The sequence below is a fragment of the Fusarium fujikuroi genome, chromosome FFUJ_chr05 (genome assembly GCF_900079805.1).
Source record: "Fusarium fujikuroi IMI 58289 draft genome, chromosome FFUJ_chr05".
Classification (NCBI taxonomy): domain Eukaryota; kingdom Fungi; phylum Ascomycota; class Sordariomycetes; order Hypocreales; family Nectriaceae; genus Fusarium; species Fusarium fujikuroi.
The window spans coordinates 3,455,487-3,480,502 of record NC_036626.1 but is presented as its reverse complement, the minus strand read 5'-3'; the positions used below and the strand labels follow the sequence as shown (position 1 = coordinate 3,480,502).

Genomic DNA, 25,016 nt, shown 5'->3' with positions numbered 1-25,016 from the left:
AATACCACAACCAGGACAAGGTCAACATACATCACCAACCCTCACAATGCCGACCTCACCTTCGCCACCACTATCCTACACACAACCCGCATCTCTCGAGGCCTTCGCCTCTACTCCAGATGTCTTCCGAGCTGCCCACCCCCCAATTGAGCACCTCATAGCTGGCGCCCTAGTCACCAACCCTCAAGGCCAAGTCCTTCTTCTTCGCCGTGCAGCTCACGACTCCTGGCCTCTACTATGGGAAGTCCCCGGTGGTTGTGTCGATGACTCAGACCATGGCCTCGTTGCCGCAGCAGTGCGTGAACTATGGGAAGAAGCTGGACTGCGCGCAAAAGCCGTGAAAGCCGTGGTAGGAATTGCACCGAGCACAGAGCCGATGCCTGATGATCCTCTAGAGAAGGACTTGGAGGTTCTGTATGACATGCTTGTGTTTCGTGCAGATGATGGAGTCTGGGGAAAGTTGACGGTCTGGGTCGAGGTGGAGAGCTGTGGCGAGGTCAAGATCGATGAGAACGAACATGTCGAGTTTGCGTGGGTGACAGAGGAAGAAGCACTGCAGAACAAGTTCAAGGATGGCAACAAGTTGGAGTTTGTGAGCGAGGGAGTGAAGAGGAACGTCCTCGAAGGCTTCAGACTGTGGAAAGAGGAGAACGAGGCAAGCAAATGAGCCAAGGTGGTCAGCAACAAGAATCATCAGCGGTGATGATATAAATCAGCATGAGAGGAGACTTCATGCGCTCATTACTCGTCTATTGTCACACACACACATTCCTCACCCCTTTCTAAAAGCATCAAGAACAAACACCGAGACCTCGTTGAGAAACCAGGAAGACACACAAAAGACAACACACCACACCACACCACGCCGATCGGAGATGAATAAATAACAGGACATTTCATTGATCCCATGAACCGCCTAGCATACAGATCCGAGTTCATATCGTAAGAGTCGACGTCTCATCATCTTTGCCGAGTCTAGAGAAAACGAACTGCCTATAGTAGCCTTGCCTCATTGTTCGTTCAGCCAAAGCAAGTAAACTTTTTCAGTCCCTCTCCTGCTTTTCACCCCTCCCTCACATTCATCAGTCAAGGAAGTCAACATGCGGCCTAGACGTTTTTGGGGGAAATCAAAAAGAGTAAAAAAACAAAAAGGGAAACATAAAGAGATAATAAAAAAAAGAGCTGTGATCATTCAAATGCATGCCACGTTTCAGTCCATTCATCCATCCGTTCATCCATCCATCCATCCATTCGCCGCCATTCTTTTGCTTTTGTCTCGAAACGCCAAAGGTCAAATGCTCAAAAATGCCCTCTCCAAACCCCCTGAGCGAGTGAAGCGGGTGTCGAGGTTGATCATGAGTAAGTCCAACGTGTGGCGGTCAGACGAGGAAAACAGGATGCCGTGGTCGATTAGAACCGGCGGAGAGATTTCAATTCCATGCCCTGAGCAACCTGTGATACTAGATTGTCGAGGATAACGAAAAGAGCAGGCAGCAAGTTTCGAACCAGCCTTGTTTAGAACCAGCTTCAAAACCATCGCTTGCAATCGAGTGCAAAATGGGTGTCATTTACGAGAAAATAGCAAAGTCCAAGATGATCACTACTCTTATCTACGAGCTAGGTGACTCGCATCTTGTAAACAGGCATTCTCAGTCGTCAAACCATAGAGAAACGAGGCGATTGGTACACATTCTAGGGTGCCATCGCACGTCCCTGGCGACCTTTCTTGTTGGGCACTGTAGTCCAACCGTCGTCGTCAGCTGTGGGTGTAGCAGGCTCGGCATCAGTAGACGCGGGTTGTTGAGCAGCCGATCCGTTGGAGCGGAGAGGTCCAGCCCGTGCCTCCCGAATGCCGCCACGGCCACCGCGACCGCCTCGAGGTCCAGCTCCTCCACGGGGTCCTCGCTGATCGTTTGAGGCAGAGCGCCAGCTTGAAGCTTCGGTTGCTCTTGACTTGGGAGCACCCTCTCGGGGCTCGCGGTTTCGGATAGGAACCTTTTGCTCGCCATTGGCGCCCTCAGCAGCTTCAGCCTTGGGTTCTGTTGCCTCAGGGGTGGCCTCAGCGGCCTCTTTCGCCTCTTTCGCCTCGGCAGCCTGGGCAGCTTCAGCGGCTTCAGCAGCCTCAGCCTCAGCCTTGGCAGCAGCCTCCTTTGCCAATTTTCGCTCCTCCTTGGCCTTCTCATCGGCCTCCTTCTTCTCTTGAATAGCCTGCAGGCGCTTGACCTCAATCTCCTTCTCCCTTGCTGCGGTATCGATAGGACGAGCGGCGCCGAAGGGGCTAGCCTTAGCATCAGAGCCCTGGGATGCTGATGAAGCATCGGGGGCCTCGGAGACGGTTCGCTTCTGGAGGTTCAAGCGAGGACGACCGCCTTGGGCAGGTGCGGCGTTAGAAAGGGCGGGAGATGGGGGTGCGCTACCGTCGGGGGAGGCAGCCTTAGCAGCATCGGGGCGCATTCTCTCGCGCCACTGCATGTCCTTCTCAGCAGCAGTGGCAGTTCGCTCAGGTCGCTCAGGGCGTTCAGGACGAGGACGAGAACCACCTTCGCGAGCCTCGCCCCAAGCAGGAGAGTCCCGGCGGTTTCCTCGGTAAGACTCACTACGGTCACCAAGCACATCGGGAGAAGCACGGGGGTGACTTCCGTCTCGGGATCCGGAACCCTCTTGAGGAGAGAGAGGAGCCAGGGGTCCATGTCGCTCCCAAGTGAACTCACGTTGGGGACGAGACTCGAAAGCAGGATCACGAGGTCGTCGCTCACGGTCACCGAAATCACGAGCACCACCCCTTGAAGGGGCATCGGGCAGAGGTCCCTTGCGGTCCCAGTTACCCATCTCACGGATAGAGTCACCTCGGCCAGGATCACCGCCACGAGCTGTAATTGACGGTTAGATAAAGGTTGAGTGTTCAGGGATATGCAATCTTACGAGGATCGGCGACCTTGATCTTGATCATTCGGCCGTTAAAGTTCTCGCCGTCAAAGGTAAGAGCCTTCTTGAGGCCATCCAGAGTCTCGAATTCGACATAACCGAAACCTTTGGGGCGCTGCAGCTCACGGTCCTCGATAAGGCGGACGTTGATCACACCGCAGTCAGCGAGATATTCACCCACGGCATCGTTGGTAACATCGTAGGAAAGGTTGCCCAAGTGAGCGGTATAAGGAGGCTTGTCGGGAAGGGTTTGAGGGGCAGCTTCGCGAACGGAGAAACCTGCGCCAGTTAGTTTTGACAGCCTAATTACGGCGACATAAACACATACCCCGGTCCTGCCAGCTGGAAGCAGCGTTGTTGTTATACCGAGGGCGGTCGGAAGGGGGCAGAGCCTGAGTGCCTAAGAATGATCAGTCCACCTGGGTCGAAAGCATCGTATGAAAGCGACAGGACATACCAGTGACTGGAAATGAGTTAGCGATGAGACACATATATAGATTTGAAGTGAAAGTGAAAGTGCTTACCGTAAGAGGTTTCCTCTACCTCATCAGCCCAAGATGAGCCTCCACCAAAACCTATAAGTCCGAGTCGTCAGTATGGGGTCAACGAGGGGCATCGCAGCCAAGTCCGCTGTGCGGCGGGGTGCACAGGCGAGGGGCGGGACATACTGTCAGCCAGAAAGTCCCCAAGGGACATCTTCTGCTGTTCCTTCTTCTTAGGAGCTGGCGAGAGGTTAGCATCTGCTTACAAGACATGCTGAACTGTCATAGAGGGGTGCTCACCCATGATTGCGGTTAGGCGAACACGCGCAACGATTCTAGGACCGATGCGCGCACGAATGCAAAGGGCGAAGGCGACCGGGGTTTCAGCTTTCGCTTCAGAGAGGATAACGAGATCGGATCGCTTTGTAGCCGGGAACGGAAGAACCGAAGACCGGAATGTCGATTATTTCTGTCGAGAAACTTGTGTTGTAGAGTGTTGATGTGCCCCGACTAACGTTGCCGTGTCTGGGGTTGACGAGTTGAAATTTGCTCGGCGTATGGGAAAAAATGATGATGGAGGCGCCAGTTGAGGGTTGCCTTAATTTTCCAGTCCTGGTCTGAAGTGGGCGCTAGCCCTTTTTAGTGCGGGATCCACCAATCAACCCCTCCACTCGATAGATGTCTCGCTTGCATCTTCTCAGAAGGACCAGTAACAACAGCCCCTAAAAGACCCAGAAACCGTAGTTACACTTTGAGGTGGTTCAAGCAGTTGATTTTGTTTGACAGCCCGAGCTTATGAGATCTCGGCCTGATATATCAAGCCGTAGAACGCAGTCCAGAAATTCTCTGGTCTCTTGCATACGGTATTTTATGCGGCATATACAATTACATGCATTGGTAAAGATCAAGACGACTCATAATTTCCACACATGGCCAACAAGTATTAATGGAATAGCCTTTCATTAATTGCCATTCCCCTCATGTCCTTACTGAATTGGATAATTCATTGCATGTTATCACATTGGTTCATATTCATCTCAACTACGTCTAGCCTTTCACGAGCCAAACTCCCCCAAAAAGTATACCAGCTCGACCCTCACAGACATTTTTTATGTGTGCCGATTCAAGCCCACCCAATTGGCCCACGGCCCATGTCATGTCACGGGTTTTCATCCCCAACTTTATGGTGGCTCTCTACGATTGGCCTTTGCCTGCTTAGGAAAACTTGAGATTCAGATGCAGTGAGAGCCTCATCAACCTCACAGTCAAGTTCGACAAACGGCCGGCGAAGCAAGCCATGTAGCATTATTCTTTTTTCTTCTTAATATTGTAATTATATGCGACATTTGAAGTAACCGACATTCATTCTCTTCTCCTCGCCCGCCTCCTCCATATCCAGCCTCAGACACAGCCATCATGGCCAACGATAGAAATCAAATAGTTTCTGTACGCCAACGGCAGTCCTCTCGTGGTTTGTTTTCTCCCGAGGTTGTTGACCTCGTGGTACCTCCATTGAAATTCGGTGGTTACGCTGGTAAGCTGCTTCATGCGTCCTCGCAGACCCCATATTGACATCAAGCAGGGACTGTAGGTGTTTTGGCAGGTGTTGGAGGCTCAATCTTCCAAGAGGCAAATCCAATAATCTGGGGGACAGTTTCTGGATTCCAATGGTTTACATTGGGAACAAGCTTCTGGTGTAAGCTCTCACTAAAACCATGCATTTGCCATCGGACTGACCCCTCAAGTCACCAGGAGTATTATTGTTAGGGGATGGGGCGGTGAAGAAAGACTCAAAAATGGCGACAAGACAATTGCCAGCGCAATAGCTGGCACAGCAGCTGGTTCGGTGGGTGGCTTGATCCGTAAGTCATACCACACTGTCGCGGCTTTACTCTTACTGACCCTGTGACCAGGAGGGCCGAAAAACATTCTCCCTGCTATGTTTGTCTTCACGATAGTGGGAGCTGGTGGCCAAATGATTGCAAACAGAATGGCAACTCGAAAACCGAAGGTTCACGACGAGAAAGAATCATTTTGGAGCCGATGGTCTCCCCTTAAGAAGCTTACGGATCAGGAGTATAGGGATATGATGTCAGAAAAGATGCTGAGGATAGACGCTGATATTGCACTTATTGATGATCGCATCGCTGAATTAAAAAAGCAGGCCGAAGAAGAGGAACTCAAAGGCTCATCAACATAATAATACTCATGTTTAAGTTGATTCAATTCCCTCTGATTTTGTTGTGGCTTGTTGAATCCCATCCTCTGCTTGCTGGCCTGAAAGGACTAGTGACTGTCAGAAAGCGGCATGTAATCAGCTAGCAAGATGCAGAACATGCTAATCGGCTTCCTTGACAAGGTATGCGGATAATTGTCGAGTGAAACTATGGACTAATCAAACATCAGTGGAATTTCTGTTGTTTCAGAGCCTTGACATGCTAGACATCTTTTGTAGAAGCTGGAGGGAGCAAACAACGAGTTTCGCGTGTTTGTGTCCTTCACTAATCTTGAATCTCCCAGACTGACAACGCATAACACAGCAACTTTCACTGTTCGATGCAACCTCGTAACGAGTATTGTTACTGAGTAACTGCTAGGGAGGGATGATACGACACTGCTATGACACGCCACTGTATTACGACTTGGATCACTGCCACAGCGGAATGAAGCAAGAATGACGCAGCTTGAAGGAACTAAGTCGAAATTTGTGGTAGACGAAACAACAATTCCCCTGGGGAACAACGGAGCGACAGGCTGTGTGACTTGGCAGCGTCAGATGTTGTTTCTTGTACCTGACTGTCGAGATTCATGCCTGATGGTGCGCACGTTTTGGTGGCGCTAGGATAACGAAGCTACCATTGCTACAGTAAAAGCATTCTGGGATGTGCATGTTTGATAACGCGGTCCGAGTTCGAAGTACGGGGTAACTCTAACAACGTTGCAGATAGACTCGAAACTTTGCTGCAAACGAGTATGTCAGTGCAGCAAAATGACTTGTGCGGTTAAATCACATAAGAGAAATTTATTGCGTACGTATGTATATCTACGAGAAACTTTAAATAAAAACAATTACAAAACGTTGAAGGAGATGAATGTCCGATCCTCCACGGAACTCGAAGAGACATGCATTCCCCGCACTTTGACTGGAAGGATGGGTAACCAATGACAAAGAAAGCGCTGTCGTGATTTGTCGATAAGGCACGGGAAAATTCTAACGCTCGTATGTGGTACAGCAGAGTACACGCGGTTCAAACGGAAGATCGGCTCAGACGGTTGTTGTTGATAAGGCTGGTATGGAGATCCTTAGCATGGTGCATTACCCGGTGCCGCAAAGGAGATGGATGCATTTTTAATATCTCATGAGAGTTGGTAATCAAGTAATATCTCCTTTAATGTCGACAGTCGTAACACTGCGGAGTTGTTGAGATTGGTGATCATCAACAAATAAAATGTCTTAATTACTACCTACTATAGCTACTAACAGACGTCGTTTGTTCCCTGCTAATGAGCTAGGCCCGTGCTTCTGCCCTAACTGATCTAACGAAGTGAGGCTCGTGGCTTCAGCTTGGAGTCCTCTGAGTGGAGGCCTTCTCGAATCTATCCAACCTGAGCTTGGGTGCATGCAGTAGTTGGTAGCAGTACGTACTCGTTATCGCTTCGTGGGTTCCATGTAAGCAGTTCGTCCAAAGACGGACGCATGAGTCTAAGCGACCAATCTAGTCCATCGCCATCCAATATCCGTCCATCTTCAACGCTACGTATCTCGGACCATAGCCGTTCCTTTCTTTTCAAAACTTACCTACCTACTAACTTTTAACCTAATAACTTTGCATATCCCCCGCCAAAAGTTACGATTTCAAGGGAATCGCCGTTTTTCGCATCCGTCCCTGCCTTGTACTCCTGCAGCAGAGTAACACTCCTTTTCCTAATAACCTACGATCCTCGTGGATCCAGACCCCCTTGACGTCACAAATCTCCCCCGAATCCCCTTAGAGCATCGCGTTTCGATATACTTTCCGTCGATCCCGATAAATACATAAGTCAGCTTTGAATTTACTTTCCGCTCTGCTCTCCGCCAACCATCCCTGCCCCGGACGCGAGGATATATACTTGAACCTTTCAACGTTCTACTCACAGCGCATCCTCTTACGCGTTGCCGTTCGGTCAAGCCTCACGGGAGTACCAGCAAGGAACTCAAAATCCGGCAATAACGACACCTAATTCGTCAAAAGCCCGCGGCGATGGCATAGCCCGCCTATTAATCGGGTGCATACAAAGTGAAGGCATGATATCTCTTCCACAAGCAGGAAACGTAAGTTGCGATACCACGCCACCTTACACCGCTCGTAGCTAATTCCTTGTCTCTTCGCAGTTGACTTGGTGGGAGAGGCTCGTGGGGGCCTTCGCAACATGGCTCTCCTCAACCCGACCTTCGTCTTCGGCTGTCTAGTCCTCTTATATCTATCGTCCTTCGTCCTCCTAGCTGTCTTTCGAATCATTACCGGTATCTCTATTCAAAGAATTGGCTACTTCTCCTTGCGCCGACTAGCATATACACCTCGAGATGGATGTAGGATAGAGATTAGGGGCCTGGGGCTCCACGTTCATCGACCAACCTTCGCGCAGCCAACATGGCTCAGTATTGTTCTGAGCGAGCTCGTCGTAACATTGGATATCAACGAGTTGGAAGGAAACAAGCAGGTCGACGTAGGCCCCGAGGACAGCGATGCCGAAACGTCGAAGGATAAGAAACCGGACTCTAAAACTACTGCCCGGCAGCAACCACAGCTACCGCGACGAGCTACGAGCACGGTTGTCCGCAGCGAAACATGGAAGAAACTTACGAATATCAAAGAAAAGATCAAACGGTTGCATAGGAATATCAGCTGGCTCAAGCTGGTCGACGTGGTCGCGACAAACTCAGCAGTGAATATCGTGGATGTGGGAAATGTCCAGGTTGGAAGCTTCACTCTCGCGGTCGATACACGCCGAAAGATGGTCGATCGTGTACGCTTTTTCGCCCGTCTAGCTGATCGCCATGGCAAGGACCAACAAGCGGAATGGACTGTCTCGTTGCGTAGCGTCTTGTTCACTGCTGATGGAAGTGAATCCATGGAAGTTCTTGACCAATTGTTTATCAACGTTCATGGACATCTATACAAGTCCATGGATGGCTTGCGCGAAGCTGCCGTGGCTATCAAGATGGGTCGACTACATATTCCATTCGATGATCTGCAAACTTGCATGAGTCGACTCAAGCAAAGGAGAGCTGAGGTCAAAACTCCCGGGGTAGAGGAGGAGCCCGTGGATATCTTCTTGGGCAAGGTAGCACAGGAAATCGATGAACCTGGAACAACGAACGATGACTTGATGAGGACAGTTTCCGATTCCAAAGAGTTTTTCAGCTCTATCCTACGCGGCATCAAAGAGATTCAATTTGCTGTGAGCTTCCTGGGTATGAGCAAGAAGGTCCAGTCTATCAAGCCTGGGTCTACCCCAATCCAGCTGAACGCAGCTATGAAAGAGGTTGGAATAGATCTTCACAGGCTAGACTCCAAGTCGCCAGCGCACAGGATGTATTTCCCCGCCGAGGCCATTGCGCACGAGGCATTGGCTGCTGCTCTGTCTATATCTGTTGGCTTGGATGATGGACATGGTCAACCTGAACGCCTTCTATACGTCCCGATGGCCACGACGACGATCAAGACAACGCTACTCTCCAAGACCGTTGAAGTTCTGCGGGCCAGTACTGTGGACGAGAGAAACGCCAACATCATGTTTGCGAACTCTGTCGTTACGTCGCCTTCGGTAGATCTCGACCCTCACCATTTGCCGCTCCTTATCGCCTTATTCAAGTCGAAACCTAGAGCACCAAGAGCGCAGAATGATAACCACCATCTGATCTCGCGCTTACTGCCCAAAGCGAATTACAAGTTCTCTATGCACGAACCTGTAGTTCGTATAAAGCTACAGCCTTTGCAAAAAGCCGAGGATCCAGATGATTTCGATCTCATCATTTCCTCTATCTCCTCGATCTCACTCGACATTGAATCTTCGCATAGCCTTATGGCAGATATGCATTATTCCCTTGATGGCTCCTTCAGACTTCAATCGCACGATCTTTACTACCAGACCAATAATGGTGAGCGGTTTAACTTGATTACCACAGAGTCACTCGACATGAAACTACACTTAGGCGCTCGACCAGATGTTTACGTTGATGTATCTGGTAACCTTCAGTCTGCCTCCATCAGTATGGTCAGACCCGAGATTATCGATGGACTTCGTCAAATAGTTCAGGAGTTGCGCATCGATGTGGAACCAGAAAAAGGCACGGTTTCACGATCCAGGGGTGGCCAGAACTTCTTACGATCTATGCCCAACTGGCTATTGAGAGCACAGTTTGACGCGTCGGATTTCAACGTGGAGATCGCAGGCATTGACGAGGAGATCTCAGATGATACTCGTGGAGTATTCCTCCATTGGGATACTGTCTCCACCGAATACCGTGCCCATCGACTTGACGGACTTCAACGCCGGGCTTCCAGGAGACGCGCCAACAGTCGTTCTATCAGTCAGTCCGACTCGGAGTGGACTCCTCCTTCGAGCTCTCCACGGCCCAAAAAGAAACCGCAGAACATTGGTGATGGGCGAAAGCTTACACTCTTTGCCAGTGGAATCGAGGCACAGATTATGGATGCCGTTGATACACTCGAGCCAGAACCCTTCCTGAGTGTACCAAGACTTGAGCTTTCTCTCAGCGCGGCAAGTGATGCCAGTGGTCCAACCTTTAATATACAAGTTGGTGTCCGTTCGATCCGTGCTAAGTACTCCCTCTATCGGCATTACGCCATTGGGGTTGCTGTCATGACATTACGCAAAGCTTTCATGCAAAGCGGACGTGACATTCCGCGAACGAAACAACATGGAAGCTATGTTGATATCATTCCTACCGCCAACCGACTGGCACCGCCAGGAACTCCTGATTTCGATCCTGGCTCGTCCACTATCACACCCGAATTGGTTACTCTCGATTTCAAGGCAGCGCTTGTGCAGCTGAAGGCCGACATGCCTCACGATCCAGCCATGATGCTACATATGTATGGTTTAGAGTTAGGCCGCCAGAGATGGTCTACGCCCTACATTGCAGCAAAGCTTGTACGACTTTATACAGAGCCACCACGCATGCGCAACGTTTGGGCGAGGTTAGTCAGCATTAAGTCAGGACGCCTTGATTTCCGAGAATCTCGTCGAAAGACAGCTTATGGGGGTGTTGTTGACGAGAAAATGGTGGACATTGTGACTGAGGCCGTTCGTATCGCTGTTCCACACGAGGTCATCGTCAGCCGCGTGAGTGACAACTTCGTCAATGTGATTAAAGCAGTTCAGCAGCTCCACCATCGCTTCAAGACGGGCACCAATGAGTATATCCTCGAGAAGAAGCCCGAAGGGCCAAAGTCGGTCCCCAGGGTGTCAGTACGCACACGAAACTTTTTATTCGAGCTTGAAGATGGTGGATTTGAGTGGAAACTAGGCATGATTTACCGCACTGGCCTCATTGAACAAACACAGCGACTTGCTCGAGAAAATGCCTTCAAGGTTAAACTTAAGAGAGTTCGCGAAGAGGAGATAAGAAGAGGCAGCAGCAAATTCCGATCTCGATCAACCTTTCCCAGAGGACGGCCTGAAATGAGCGATAGACCAAGCAGCAGAAGTCGGAGTGCAGACGCTTTCGAAGAAGGAAGAGATGCACGACCAAACTCCCAACATGGAAGAATTCCACGATACAACCCCAACATCGAATCTCTCCGTGTCAACGGTGTTTCAAAGGTTACTGAACACTATGCCCGAAGCCATCTGGATATGTTCAATGCCCAGAGCTGGAAGAAGCGGATTGATCGCGCTTACCAGATGTCTCAAGACAGCATGAAAGAGTCTCGGGGCCAGTTCTGGGGTGCCAACCAAATCCCCGAAGACCTGGAAGACTCCGAAAATCTACTGGAGGTACCCCCAAGACCAGCGCTCATGGCCGCCGTCATCAGTGACTTGCACTTTATGATCGACAAGCCTACATTCCCCATAAAAGATCTTCCAGACTTCCTTCATAAGATCGGTAAAGGGATGCCAAAGGATATGCAGTATAGCTTACTAGTGCCAATGCATCTCAGTATTGCCATGGGCGAGGCTAAGGTGACGCTACGAGATTACCCATTGCCTTTGGTGCATATCCCGCCGATGAAATATGGACAATCTGCAAAAATCCAAGCTGTGTCATTGAAGGCAAATTTCGTCGTCGCCGAGGAGTTCAGGGGTATTGAGTCGACGCGGAGGGTTCGAGTCAATGTTGTCCCACCAAGGAGCTCGCTTCCAGGTTCCTCAAATGAAGGCAGTTTTGCCATCGAAGTCAGGCGTACGATAGGGCCCGTCAAGTCTTACTCAGATGTTTACATGGATGTCAATAGTGCTCTTCCTACGCGGATCACCTGGGGTCCTTGTTACCAGCCTGCCATCCAGGACATGATGATGGTAATTGAATCGTTTACCAAACCTCAATTCGATCTATCAGAACGTGTCGGTTTCTGGGACAAACTGCGACTTAACTTCCACTCCAGGATACACATGTCTTGGAAGGGGGATGGAGATGTTCATCTGGCTCTCAAGGGTACACGCGATCCGTATGCAATGACTGGCAATGGAGCCGGCTTCCTCATGTGCTGGCGAAATGATATCAGATGGAACATAAACGCCGACGACGACCCCAAACGATTCATCTCAGTCGAAAGTGGCGAGTACATCCTCGCAGTGCCTGATTATAGCCATGAAGTTCGAGACCAGGCCCGGCGACTTTACGATGCTGAAGGTTACCTGCCTGAAGACAACTACAAATCCGAGGCGAGCTTTAAAAAGGTTGTCATGAAGCTATCAGGCAAGGTCAAGGTCATGGCTGGCCTCATATTCGAACGAGCTATTGAGGACGGCCAGCGAAGCTTTGAGTTTCGCCCTCATTATGACATCGTCCTCAAAAATCCGCACTTCGCGAAACCTGATGCGAATGGTCTTCCATACGATGCAATGCGTGGTTTTCGAAGCCGACACATCCATCTTTCTATTGCGATCCATGCACCAGCTGATCGTGACTGGCTGTCAGATACTCCAGAGCCGTCCCGAAGCTACAACACTATCCATCTCACCCCTCGTTTCTTCACCCACTTCTTCAATTGGTGGGGCTTATTCGGACAGCCGCTGTCATTGCCAATTCGTCAAGGTAGTCTCTTCCCTGGCCGTGAGAAGAACAGCAAGAAATTTGGCCGACATCTTGCAACCGTTAAGTACAACATTTTGCTCGCGCCACTTTTCCTCAGTCACATCTACAAGCACAAGGATGTCGAAGATCATTCTGAAAATGCAGTCTCTGCAACTGGTTTGAAGGTGCGATTTGACAGCTTTTCACTTGACCTTCATCAACGCCGAGAAGAGTTTAATACCCTTGGCAAAGGCAAACACGGTGACGACACCAGTAAAACGTCAGGTATCAAGATTCATGCAGCCCAGCTCGACCTCGTTAGCGCCGATGTTCGAGCAGTGTCAGCAAGCTTGAAGGGAACTACCACAGAGGCTATTAAGAAAGGATCTATCGCAACATTGATGAGCGAATCTGACGAGAAGCCTGACTTGTCTCGGTTTACTATTCCGGACAATGACTTCAGTTGGATCGATATGGACGATTTTGTCGAGCTTGACTGGATAACACCCACGGAGCCTCACCCTGACACCAAGATCTTACCCCTGGCATACGCCCCTCGCCTGACATATTTCCGACAAACAGATATTGGTGGTGTTATTGCTGGAGACCCAACACGAACTAGTCCTTTTGGAAGCGAACCCACACATTTCTGTGTGATGAGACACGATGACGATCCCCGTCGAATCCAGGGCCAGCTTATTAAGGATCGCCTTGATCAGCTGGGTAGGCAAATGGAATCTCATGATCGTGAGATGGGCGAAGCGGAGTTGAGGGTTATCAAATGCGATGCAAAGGATCGAGTTGCCGTGGAAGAATTCAAGGCTTTCCAGAAACATACCGACGTGCTGCAAGAGAAGAAGGAATTCCTTGAGTCGATGCTGAACCAGGCCAAGATTCGTGCTCCGTCAAGTACCAATAGAAGCAGCAATGACGGCCGCAAGCAATCAGGCGAGTCTTCCATCCCTTTCCAGGATGAGACCATGGAAATCCCAGCCACCAGTGAGTTCGAAAGCGAGTTCAACAATCGCTTTGTTATCCACAACTTGCAACTCAAGTGGAACAACACCCTGCGAAATATCGTCCTTCGATACCTTCATCAAAACAGCCAAAGACGTGGTTTCACCTACTACCTTTCGCGGCCCGCTATCAAGTTTATCCTTGACATTGTCGAGGAGCAGAACAAAGCCAAGTCAAACAACAAGCCAGGCAAGGCCAAATCAACACACAGTCGCCAAGGTGGCAGAAGGAGTTCTCGCGCATCTAGCGTCCATGATGACGAAACACCTCTGGATATCGAAGAGCGCATTAAACGCATTCTCAATGACGGTCGCAAGTTTACGTCGGCTACCTGGGGCACCAACGCCGAGGGTGTTGTTGATGGATCGATTGAAGATCTGGTGACTGGAATTGCCGAAGAATTCACTCCCCAAAGTAGCTATCACATTCGAATCATTGCTCCGCAGATTCAACTCCAGAGCGACAAGAACAAAAAGAATGTGGTGCTTGCAACTGCTAAGGGTATGGAGCTGAAGGTTATGGAAGTCATGGAGAAGGAGAGAATCTCAGACAATGTCAGTGGTCTCGTTCAGCGCCGGTTCTTGGTCAATATGGATAGCGTCCAATTCTTTGTCACACATCGCAAGTGGTTCCAAACCAGCCTTGTGTCGATGTATGTTGGAAGCAAGTATGGCGCACCAAGCGGTTCCGCTTGGCCTCCATGGGTTCCTATCGAGGTGGTCTTTGACTTCCAGGCGGATCCTTTCGGTTTCAAGCGCGTCGTCCAGAAAACTTCGGCCATGGTTCGGTATGATAAGTTCAATACCTTGCGCCTGAAGTACAACGATGAGGTGAATACGGACGGAAACGAAAACGCTTCTCAAGTCAATATGGAAAACCGCATGGACAATCTTTGGGTCGAGTTCCCAACCGCAAGAGCTCTCTGCAATTCATCGCAGTACTATGCACTATACGTCATTGTACTTGATCTCCTCATGTACAACGAACCGATGGAGAAGACGCGTAGTGAGCGTTTGGAAAAGATCATCCTCGCCTCGGACTTCAGCGACTTAAGTGGTGCTCCGGCTATGGTTCAGAAGCTGCAACAACGCATCAGGCAGATGGAGGAGATCAAGGACCATTTCCAGATCTATGCAAAACATCTCGATAAGAAGGGCTGGCAAGACAGAATGCACCTCGAGAAGGATCTGGCAGCTTGTGAGGACGAATTGTTCTTCATGATGAAGGCCATTACCTCGTCGCAAAGAAAGTATGATGTCAATTCGGATGACAGCACTGGTCTTCTCAAGTGGAACATTACCATTCGAGACATTGTTTGGCATCTCATGCAAGATTCCAATGAACCCTTGGTGGAGCTGCAGCTCAAGGATCTTGAGTATGACCGCACAGACAACTCCGATGGTTCTCATGTAAACCTCATTCGTGTTGGTAAGGTCCTTGGCCTCAACCTGTTACCGGATGCCACATACCCTGAGATGATTGCACCATACATCGACCCTGAGAAGCCGCATGCCCAGGAGGGTGAGCACAAGGAGATGATCCGAGTGTATTGGTACATGTTGGAGGCTATAGCAGGCATTCCAGTGATGGACCGCTTCGAGGTCAATTTGTTCCCAATCAAGGTGCAATTAGAGCGAGAAGTTGGTAAGCGACTTTTTGAGTATATTTTCCCTGGTATCAATGGAGAAAAGTCGGCCGGCACCAAGAATGACTCCCCGTTCATGCTGAAGCAGGTCACGGCTGATGGAGAGGAGGACGAGGATTACGAAGATGGCAACGGCCTGACACCTTCGTACACACGACAGTCATCCTCATCGTCTTTCTCAGCAGGCTCAGGTTCTCTTGAGCTTCGACTTAGACCTACTTTGACATCCAACACCAAGGCTGAAGCGCCTCCTGGGAAGGCCTTGAGCGTCAATACGGGCAATGAAGGTCATTCTTTCCGCCTCTTCCGTACTCCTGGAACTTCCAAGACGATGCTTAAGAAGGCATCCCATGAGTCTCTCCGGTCTAACATGGGTCCAAGAGTTGGCCTTGTACGTGCTCCCACAGGTCTTTCTTCTAGGGAAGGTCGCGAGTCAAGGGACGGCGATAAAAAGTCACGCTTCGGACTCGGAAAGAAACATCACAACGAGAAGCAGCAGTCAGACGACCTTACCAAGATGATGACCCGTGCCAGTCAGTACATGACATTTTCATCAATCAAAATGCCTTCTGTGGTACTTTGCCTGAGCTATCGTGGCAAAGACAATCGCAACATCGAGGATGTACACGACTTTGTCTTCAGAATGCCCAGCATTGAGTGGGAGAATAAGACATGGTCCAATCTGGATCTAGCCCTGGCTCTTAAGAAGGCGGTTATGAAGGCCTTGATCTCGCATACAGGTGCACTTATTGGGAACAAATTTTCAAAACATCGACCCAATGCCGAACAGCGAGACAAGCTACGGGTACTGGCCAACAGTTCAGTCCTCATTGCGCCGTCCTCTTCAGGTGGCTCTCAACACTACCCGGGCAGTCTGAACGACAGCGACGACTCCAGTCTATATGGCTCATCTCCTGTGGACTTCTCCCGATCACCTCCTAGAAGTATTCGGGCCGGAAGCACACACAGTAGTGTACGGCCAGGGTCTACTATGCGACGACGCAGTCGAAGCTCGAGTGTCAAGAGTCGAAGGTCACATCGTAACGGCGGCACAGGCCATGGCCCTCAAGCTCCCCCTGGCCCTAATGTGCCCGCTTTCCTAATGATGACGCCGCCAACCCCCATTGATGATCATCATCGTAACGACAGGCATCATCACGGCGCGGAGCTTTTGCGGCCAGCTACCGCAAGTCCACAAAGCAGCATACACAGCATGAGCAACAGCATGTATGGCCAGCAGGGCCAGACATTTGGAATAACGCCAAGCAATTCCCATGCTAGCAGTGTAAACAGCGCCAGCACTCACAGCAGCATTCCAGTGCCTGTCGCCCAACAGCACAGGCCCGGATTCAGAAGAATTCCGACAGGCATCGAACGACCTGCCTCGAGCATGAGCAATCACGATTCTGGGGTACGAAGGAAGAACGGCGCAAGCAATCTCAAAGACAAGCTTAGCGCGCTCACATCCCGTATTGGCAACAGAGAGAGCAGCAGCCCGTCGCAGCCAGAGGATGATTCGGAGGCCGTTGACGACCAGCTGACACCCGCAGGGCCCAAAAGCAGATCTAGGCGGTCTTCAAGCCACACGGGGTCACGACTCAGCTGGACTCCCAACAGGATGAAAACGGGGTAAAAATAGGGAGATATCAAGTCACTTGTTAGTGGCATTGATTTGGGTGGTGTAGTATATAGAATCTAGGTAAAAGAAAAGGCGTATTGGGTAGGACTAGAGGTGGCATTTTTCATTCTTTTGCATATTTGACGTCCAATATGAAGGAGGAATATGGAGAACATATATCATAGCATAGTGAGCGATTGGATGGAATGAGTGTTGTTCTATGAACAGGATAGGGGTGAGCCCTAGATCAGTCTTTATGGAAACGAGGGCAACCTCAGCAAAAGACGGGCTGGTGGGAATTTTTATATGTAATACAAAAGAATTGATATATCGTGCTCATTTATTACGGTCGATCTTGTGTCAAGTTTTTAACTGTTTATTCATTGATCAAATTAATGACTTCCATGGTATATGCCACCTCCAGTTTATCCAACCACCAAATGCTATGTCCGTCTCTTTGCCCTGTATAACCAGGCGATGTTGTAGACGTAATAAAGAACGCTTAACGTGAAGAAATTGTATATGCGTATGCAGAAGCAGATCTGTAGGATCCTTTATGATGAAGTTTTGTAGACAAACAAGACCATCTACTGTCGTCGACCGAGGATGTTGAACAGACTTGTCCTGGGGTTCTCGATGGCGCCGTCAAAGGTCCTTGCTCGGTTGGCTTCACTCTCAGGGGTGTTGTACTTTGCAAAAGAGCGATCGAACTTTGCTGATGTGGTGGCCAGTTGGGAGGTCACGTAACTGGCGACGAGAGCGAAGCTGCCGACAGCGACGACAACGGGGAGGGCCCTTTAATAATTGTTAGGATCCAATATTGGTGGAGATGCATGGGGACTTACTTGGGGTAAGCGGCAGGCTTAGCGAGCGCAGGTCTAGCGATGGCGGCCATTGTGTAAGGGGGTGTTGGTGTAAGTGTAAGTGTAAGTGAAGATATAGACACTTTTTGAGATGATGGTGAGCTGAGAAGACAGGACTTGACTGGACTGTATTGATGATGATGAGAAATCACTCCATTTTGACGAGTTTGACCAAGTCTCTTATACTAATTTACATTGTTGTCAACTTTTCTTGCGCTGTTGATCATGAGCCGCAGGATTCTCAATTGCCAATTGAGAGTCGGTCGATGGTGGTATGATTGTAGGTGCTGGCCCCTGGCCTGTCTGACCTATTCGGGCGATTCCGGGGACCCAGGGCATTCCAGATTTGGAAACTTGGGGAATGGAGAGGATATGATCATTGTGAAACGTATTTTTCAATATGACAATAATAATAATATGTGCCTTATTATCATTTTTATTCAGGTTAATGATTTGTAGTTTGTTGATGTTTTAATTGTTATGTGGAGCACCAACAGCCTTGCATAGACTGCTACCTACTGCTCTGTGACATATATAATACTGTATAAGTATGTATCTTAAAGTATACAACTACAACTACAGACACTGGATATGACTGCTATGCCAATATGTCTATGCAATTCGGCTCTTGCCGGAATGAAGCCTTTAGTAACTGTCGACCTCTATCAACCCCTGGCCTCATGCTCCCTCTTCAGGCTCTGAACATCTGACCACGTCAAGGCGGGGTCCACCGAACACCAGCAGCAGCCAACACAAGGTGACAGCTTTTGGCTCAGCCTGGCCTTGTCTCCTGTCAGTGGCAAACCTGCTGAACCCAGCTCAGTGGTGCCATACCCCAGGTAACATCGAACAAGGACGAAAATGCAACGCCCAGTCCCGACGATGGGGAACCAACTTGGAAGCCTGATTCTGTCTGTCTCTGTGGACCTGTAATCCACGGTATGTGATTTGCAGTTGGTGTTTTGCTCAGAATTGACTTTGCCATAATTTGGGTCTCGTCAGATCATCTTCCAGTCTTGGGAAATGATCTTGAGCGAAAGACGTTCTTACTGCTAACATACACGTCAGCCAGTATTACCTGGCTCACATGAGCGACGACGACGAGTGATATCGCCCAAGTTGCAATCACGGTTCTCATCTCGATCAACCCTTGTACCTTCCTCCATCCTCATTAATATTCATTTCTCCGTTCCTTGGTGAGCTTTCTGATGAGTCTTGTGTTGCCGCTTGTGGTGAGACCTGTCTTTAATACAATACCCAGCCGGTCTTGATGTGGATGTGCAGTCACAACCAACGTAATTTCAATCCGTGAAGCCATGTCGTCCTGGACATGGGACTTCAGCCCGAACTATTTTTGTAGCTAGGTCGTACCAGCTTGGGATAGCACCGAGCCCATCTCCCCAATGAGTCCACTCGCGCCAGAAATCCAGAACTGCGAGTCCAAGGAGAGTCCTCATGGCGAAATGCGCGTCGTTTCCCGGTTCGTGCAGCTTGCCTGCGTAGCGGATCCTCAGTCTGTTCATCACAACTGCCAGCGATGGTGCAGTTGCGTTTTGAAGTGGAATGTATTGTGCTAGGGCCAGATCGATCCAGCAGATTGCGGTCAGGATGATCTCGAATTCTTTCAAGAGGGCCAGGTCGTTGTGAAGCGTGTATGCAACGCCGATCACATCTCTTCCTTTCTGCCACTCAACGAATCTGCGCTTCAAGTCCTCTCGAGATATGGCCTCTGTGTCACCGAAACAGAAACGGTCCACTTTGGGCACGCGGTCCTGGACGGCAAACTGATAAGTTCGAATGAGGTCTGATGGATTATCAAGTTTGAAGCCATTCTGGATGACGTCTCGAAGATCCCTGGTGTCCAGAATAGCCACACCGAGATGGAACGACTTGGCTCCCTTCTGTCTCTCGGACAGGTTCCTAAATTTGTCAGTGTCAAGACAGATGAGTCTGACGTCTCGCATATTACTGCCCCGAAGTCGGTATGGTAGCCTGTCTGCTATCTCTCTTTTCAAGCGTGGACTGAGCTGATAGCCGAATACCATCCGAATCAGCTCAATTGCTCTGCGCCTCCTGACCAACCTGAAATCCTGAGGCGCATGGTACAACTCTCTTGAATAAGGCATCTCGAGTGACCATCCCATCATATCAGCCAATGCCTTCTGTCTATCTTTCCAAGTCATGCTAGTTCGTCTGGCCTTGTACTCAGCCTCTTCCTGTTCCAGGTTTGCAATCAAAAACCGTTGATCCCACTCTGGTTTGTCCTGTTTTAGGTGCATTTCTGATGGTTCCGGTCCCTGTTTTGATATTGGTGGTCTCTTGGGAACCCATTTTCCCCTCCGTGATCTTTCTGCCTTGTCTTTCTGTGAATTGTGTATCGGGTCTCTTAGTGGTCTCCACTCTGATTCTGGGACAAACGTGAACCTTGTGGGTTGTGGTGGTTTCGCTTCTGATGAAGGCTTTGATTGTGGTGGTTTTGATGATGATGGCCTCACTGAATAGCTCCTTATCGCGTGATTCCGAGCTAGCGATAGCATGCTCGGCAAGGCCCACCGCCTCGCATAGACCTCGAACATGAGTATGTCTTTGAATGCCGCGTTACTTTCCCGCTAAAGGTTGATGGACTGTGATTCGTTAAGGCTCGGGACAGCACACAGAGTGCTTTGGTGTTGAGTTCCATTGATGAGAATTCAACAGTTTGGCACGTGACCCCGCCTACAGCCAGCATGTGGCGCAGAGGAAACAAGCTGTGCATAGGTAGCTAAGTTCCATTATTGCAAAGTCACTCTTCGCAATGATCGCAAATATCTTGAAGCTACACAAGACATCTATTCATGTCGCCTGGCATGTTAGTAGATGTCATCCATACTTGGAAGCATCCAATGGTTCAATGGCGGATGATCGGCGATAGATAAGCGGGCTGTAGTCAGTTGCTACAAAACATGGTTGATAAGCTTAAACCGAGTCAAACCCAAATAGAAACCACTCACATCAACGAGAGAGGAATATGGCAGCTGTCACAGACTAATAATGATTATCAACACATTGTGGTGGTACAAAGAAGCATGTTACTCAGAACTACGACTATTAGACCATACACGAGCTGACTGTACGATTGGAGTTCTCGCAAGAAACACCAATCTTCTCCCTCAGGTTTTCCCCTCGTGGCTTGGCTTATAAGAACTCTGCTGAAACTCTAAACTTCTACAGGCAACGTTGCCGCCGTCACGCCAGACTTTTTATTAGATGCCAAACATTTAATTATTGGGGAACCTAGACCGAGGTAGAGTAAGGGGATCGGACCGACTCCAGATTTTTGCGCGAATGTTGGTGGGTTGAAATTCTTTACAGTTCCACATTGGAGCTTACTTGAACCTGGTTGAGAATCATAAGATGGGGGAGCCTGGGTTGCTAATCAAGGGATTTACTGAGTTGAAGAGAAAAGAAGTGTTTATTATATGGACTACTATCCTGAATGGGACAATGTAACCTTCAGCTCTCATTGGCTGGGTATGATCGCGTACCTGTTTACAGGGCCTCTGCTGTAAAAATAAATAAAAAGACTCTAAACCGTCCCCCATGGGCAATTATTCAGCCCACCCAGCCCCAGTAGTCTATACAAACTATTACCATTGAATATCCACCAAACTCCGTGGCCCACGGCCCGAACAGGAACCCCAAGCACAAAAGTGACGTGTTTGGTCACCAGGTTTAGCTCTCATCTTCGCCTCTAGCTGATTCTTCTCTACATCGCCATTGACCAATCGATCTGCTGCCCCCACAATGCAACCAATGCCAATGTTCGTTCGTTCCAACTTTGAGTTCTCTCTTTCTCTTGGATGGATCTGGAGACTGAAACTCTCTCCATCAACAAAACAAAACTACAACCATGAAACATCTGGGGAATCGTCAATAACCCACCCCGGACATCAAAAGAGCGAGAGACAGAGAGAGGGAGCCATGGTCTCACTCGCTTACGACCTTGGAAACCCGCGTAATTCGACATGAGACTACACTGGTGGAATTCAACACCATCCACCAGCACCAACTCAAAGATGGGCCCTTCCAGCGAAGCTATACCCATCCCCACTGATGCACGCCCCATTCCTCTGCCAGAGTTGCCAGAGTTCGCGACAGGTTCGCCCAGGAGCAGCGAGCCCGAGCTGGAATCTCTACCAAACGACCTCACCAATTCACTATGGCTACCGCATTCTCATGCCTCTGATTCAACAACGAGGCGAGTCTATCGCGGTTTCGCAGAAGAGAAAGAAGCCACCTTCTTTTCATGCTGTCGGCAGTACCCAAAGGCAGTGGGATGGTCGTTATTGCTCTTCCTGACAGTGGTCATGGAGTAAGTCCTAGAATCATATCATATTCAGACTGCACAGCTAAAACATTCTCAGAGCTTATGACAAGTCACTTGTTACTGGCCTCTTTGCTTTTCCCGCATTCAGAGAGAAATATGGAGAGCCAATTCTACCAAAGGACACCCCAGCTGAAGATCAGATGTACGAGATCTCGCCGTCATGGCAGATGGGTCTGCAGAACGCCGCAATTGCATGTGAAATCATTGGACTTTTGGCACACGGCTACATCACGGATCTTATTGGGTACCGAAAGATGATGCTTGCCAGTTTGTTTTGGATGTGTATCGCTGTGTTTCCTGCCTTTTTCGCCGACAGTATCGGCGTCCTATTAACCTCACAAGCTCTCTCTGGTATGTTCACAACCCCCTAGTCGTACGAAAAAGACTGACCGTATCTTCAGGGCTGTCATGGGGTGTCATCGAAATTCTTGCTGCGACTTATTCAGCTGAAGTCGTGCCAAATGCTTTGCGACCGTTTGTCCTCAGCAGCATCAACATGTGCTGGCTGGTCGGACAAGTCATCGGCACCGGCATCCTCCGGTCTCTCGTTCATGAAACCTCTCAATGGTCTTATAGACTTCCCTTTGCGCTTCAATGGGCGTGGGCGATACCGTTGTTGTTCGGCGTTTGGTTCGCGCCCGACAGCCCTTGTAAGAGAACTCGCCCTGCTAATCACAATGCAACTAACATGGCAAACAGGGTGGCTAATACGCCATGAACGAACGGACGAGGCGAGAAAATCTCTGACTCGTCTTACTAACAAGAATAGTACTGATATAGAGGATACTATCTCACTAATGAAGCACACCAACAAGATGGAGAAGGACTCCAACTACGGAGGAGCCAGCTATCGAGATCTCTTCAAAGGAGTCAATCGTCGACGAACAGAGATTTCATGTATTGCCTGGGTCTGCCAAGCATTCAGCGGCTGGTCACTCACATCTTATGCACCTTATTTCTTCGAACAGGCTGGTTTCAGCGCCTCCATATCCTTCAACCTCTCAACCGCCTGCTATGGCGTTGGCATCATCGGCGGCATCATTGCCTGGATCCTACTCCCCTTCGTGGGTCGTCGGAAACTATACATATACGGATTGCTCACACCCATCTGCTTGTTGACCGCTGGCGGCGTGGTATGGGTGGTGCTGAGCGATCGCACTGGTGCGAACTGGACCTTGGGCGGTTTGATCATCGCCATGACTTTTATTTACGACATGACCATCGGCCCCGTTTGTTATATCGTGGTAGCCGAAATACCTTCCACCCGACTGCGAGTCAAAACCGTTGCTCTCGCACGGGTTACATATAACCTCTGTTTAATATTCAATAACATCATCATGCCCAAGATGCTCAACCCATCTGCTTGGAACATTGGCGGCGCGTCATGTTTCCTCTACGCAGGAACGAGCTTCTTCTGTCTGATATGGTGTTATATCAGATTACCCGAGACGAGAAACTTGACATACCTCGAATTAGATATCTTGTTTGAGAGAAAAGCACCCACGCCAAAGTTCAAGGAGCTTCAGGATAGGCTTGAGGACAGTGCGTATCTGTCCATGACGAGGGCGGAGCGATTGACGAACTGGCATGGCTGGTTAGCATATTCATAATAATGATTTTAATGATGTTCATCTGGCGTTCACCATGTTCCAGCTACGTGATTGTTCAGTCAAGTTATCGTGGTGTATTGCATGCGGCTACCTAGACTTCAGACACAACTCGGAGGAAGAATACATTTCCTGATACCATTATCGGGCTTTCAACGCTACCTATGATGTCTTCATAACATATACTGCAGTTATTCGGTGACACCTTACCTGATTTACTTGCTGAGAATAACCTGTTTCAGGGGCTTGGTCATTTGACGGGGCGAACATACGACACTGCGCATTCATCTTAAATCACAGCCGATCACTAAGTCACGGCATTACCCCCTCTAAGCAGCATTTACAATGCAATCCCTTAGACCATCTCTCTACTGGCTGTCGTGAGTCAGGGCTTGGACCTCATTCGTATGAGGCTCGGTCAGTCCTCTCAAACATGGAGCTGCGATAAATTCGACTTGATCCCACCAGACATCTTAGTATAGAATCTTCCAGCCATAATCGTCTCTAATCGTTCGGTAATGGCTTGACAACAACCTCCAAATCCGATTGCTCAGGGTCATGGCACGTACTCAGTTAGTACACCATGGTCTTAGGCACAGATGTCCGGTTTTCATTGCCTGTCACGAGTCGCTCTCATAATTTTCAAATCTGTTTGTTCTACCTGTATTAATCATACACTCATCCCTTTCTTTAAACATGCCGACAACATGCATCATCCATGCTGGTGATGATATGGTCCTAAGGTGACCACTGTAGAACGAAAGATCCCTAAGATTTGGGGCGTATTTATGCTCACCATCATGAGACTCTATAACCAGCGGGATGTAATTAAGTTGGCTCAGTTGTCCAAATATCAAGATTCATTTAGATTCAGTGTTGACGAGTGTAGTTCTGTTAGATCAGGCTGGTCTCAAGAGAAGGATCCAATGCTATCCTCCGGCATTGGTGTTTCTTTATGTAATTTTTTTTTCGTCTATATGATCATGAGGCTTTCAATATGAACGCATCTTGCCCATTGACAGTGGTGGAATAAAGCCTACATGGAGTTCCCCAGCTCAACGTCAATGTCACCCAATAGTCGGCGCATTATCAATCAACGACTTTACTGGGAACTCTTGCTAGAGCGATATCAGGTTCTCTCGACAATCAAGTTTAATCAACAGGAATTGGACTCTGGGTGTTCATCATGTTGGATCATATGGCAAACGCTCGCAATATACAAAGCTTGAATTGACACAAGTCAACATTC

General features: G+C 49.2%; 7 protein-coding genes; 4 read left to right on the top strand and 3 right to left on the bottom strand.

The window, feature by feature from the left end:
- Positions 1-46: 46 nt before the first annotated feature.
- FFUJ_07838 (uncharacterized protein) lies at positions 47-667 on the top strand (the record flags this gene model as incomplete). Its single annotated transcript, XM_023578136.1, has 1 exon — positions 47-667. One exon carries the CDS (start codon positions 47-49, stop codon positions 665-667), a length of 621 nt encoding a protein of 206 aa, XP_023431354.1.
- A 1,025-nt stretch (positions 668-1,692) lies between these two features.
- On the bottom strand, positions 1,693-3,680 carry FFUJ_07837 (related to translation initiation factor eIF-4B; the record flags this gene model as incomplete). XM_023578135.1 has 7 exons in its annotated part: positions 1,693-2,870; positions 2,923-3,204; positions 3,254-3,325; positions 3,383-3,388; positions 3,450-3,500; positions 3,594-3,647; positions 3,674-3,680. The coding sequence occupies 7 exons, from the start codon at positions 3,678-3,680 to the stop codon at positions 1,693-1,695; spliced, it is 1,650 nt and encodes a 549-aa protein (XP_023431461.1).
- Positions 3,681-4,823: 1,143 nt separating this feature from the next.
- On the top strand, positions 4,824-5,607 carry FFUJ_07836 (uncharacterized protein; the record flags this gene model as incomplete). XM_023578134.1 has 4 exons in its annotated part: positions 4,824-4,941; positions 4,990-5,103; positions 5,153-5,269; positions 5,321-5,607. 4 exons carry the CDS (start codon positions 4,824-4,826, stop codon positions 5,605-5,607), a joined length of 636 nt encoding a protein of 211 aa, XP_023431353.1.
- Positions 5,608-7,817: 2,210 nt separating this feature from the next.
- On the top strand, positions 7,818-16,946 carry FFUJ_07835 (related to FMP27 Found in Mitochondrial Proteome; the record flags this gene model as incomplete). Its single annotated transcript, XM_023578133.1, has 1 exon — positions 7,818-16,946. The coding sequence occupies one exon, from the start codon at positions 7,818-7,820 to the stop codon at positions 16,944-16,946; it is 9,129 nt and encodes a 3,042-aa protein (XP_023431352.1).
- A 572-nt stretch (positions 16,947-17,518) lies between these two features.
- Positions 17,519-17,826, bottom strand: FFUJ_07834 (uncharacterized protein; the record flags this gene model as incomplete). XM_023578132.1 has 2 exons in its annotated part: positions 17,519-17,726; positions 17,777-17,826. 2 exons carry the CDS (start codon positions 17,824-17,826, stop codon positions 17,519-17,521), a joined length of 258 nt encoding a protein of 85 aa, XP_023431351.1.
- Positions 17,827-19,095: 1,269 nt separating this feature from the next.
- FFUJ_07833 (uncharacterized protein) lies at positions 19,096-20,073 on the bottom strand (the record flags this gene model as incomplete). XM_023578131.1 has 2 exons in its annotated part: positions 19,096-19,714; positions 19,877-20,073. The coding sequence occupies 2 exons, from the start codon at positions 20,071-20,073 to the stop codon at positions 19,096-19,098; spliced, it is 816 nt and encodes a 271-aa protein (XP_023431350.1).
- A 1,725-nt stretch (positions 20,074-21,798) lies between these two features.
- On the top strand, positions 21,799-23,770 carry FFUJ_07832 (related to maltose permease (MalP); the record flags this gene model as incomplete). XM_023578130.1 has 4 exons in its annotated part: positions 21,799-22,145; positions 22,198-22,511; positions 22,562-22,810; positions 22,860-23,770. The coding sequence occupies 4 exons, from the start codon at positions 21,799-21,801 to the stop codon at positions 23,768-23,770; spliced, it is 1,821 nt and encodes a 606-aa protein (XP_023431460.1).
- Positions 23,771-25,016: the final 1,246 nt, after the last annotated feature.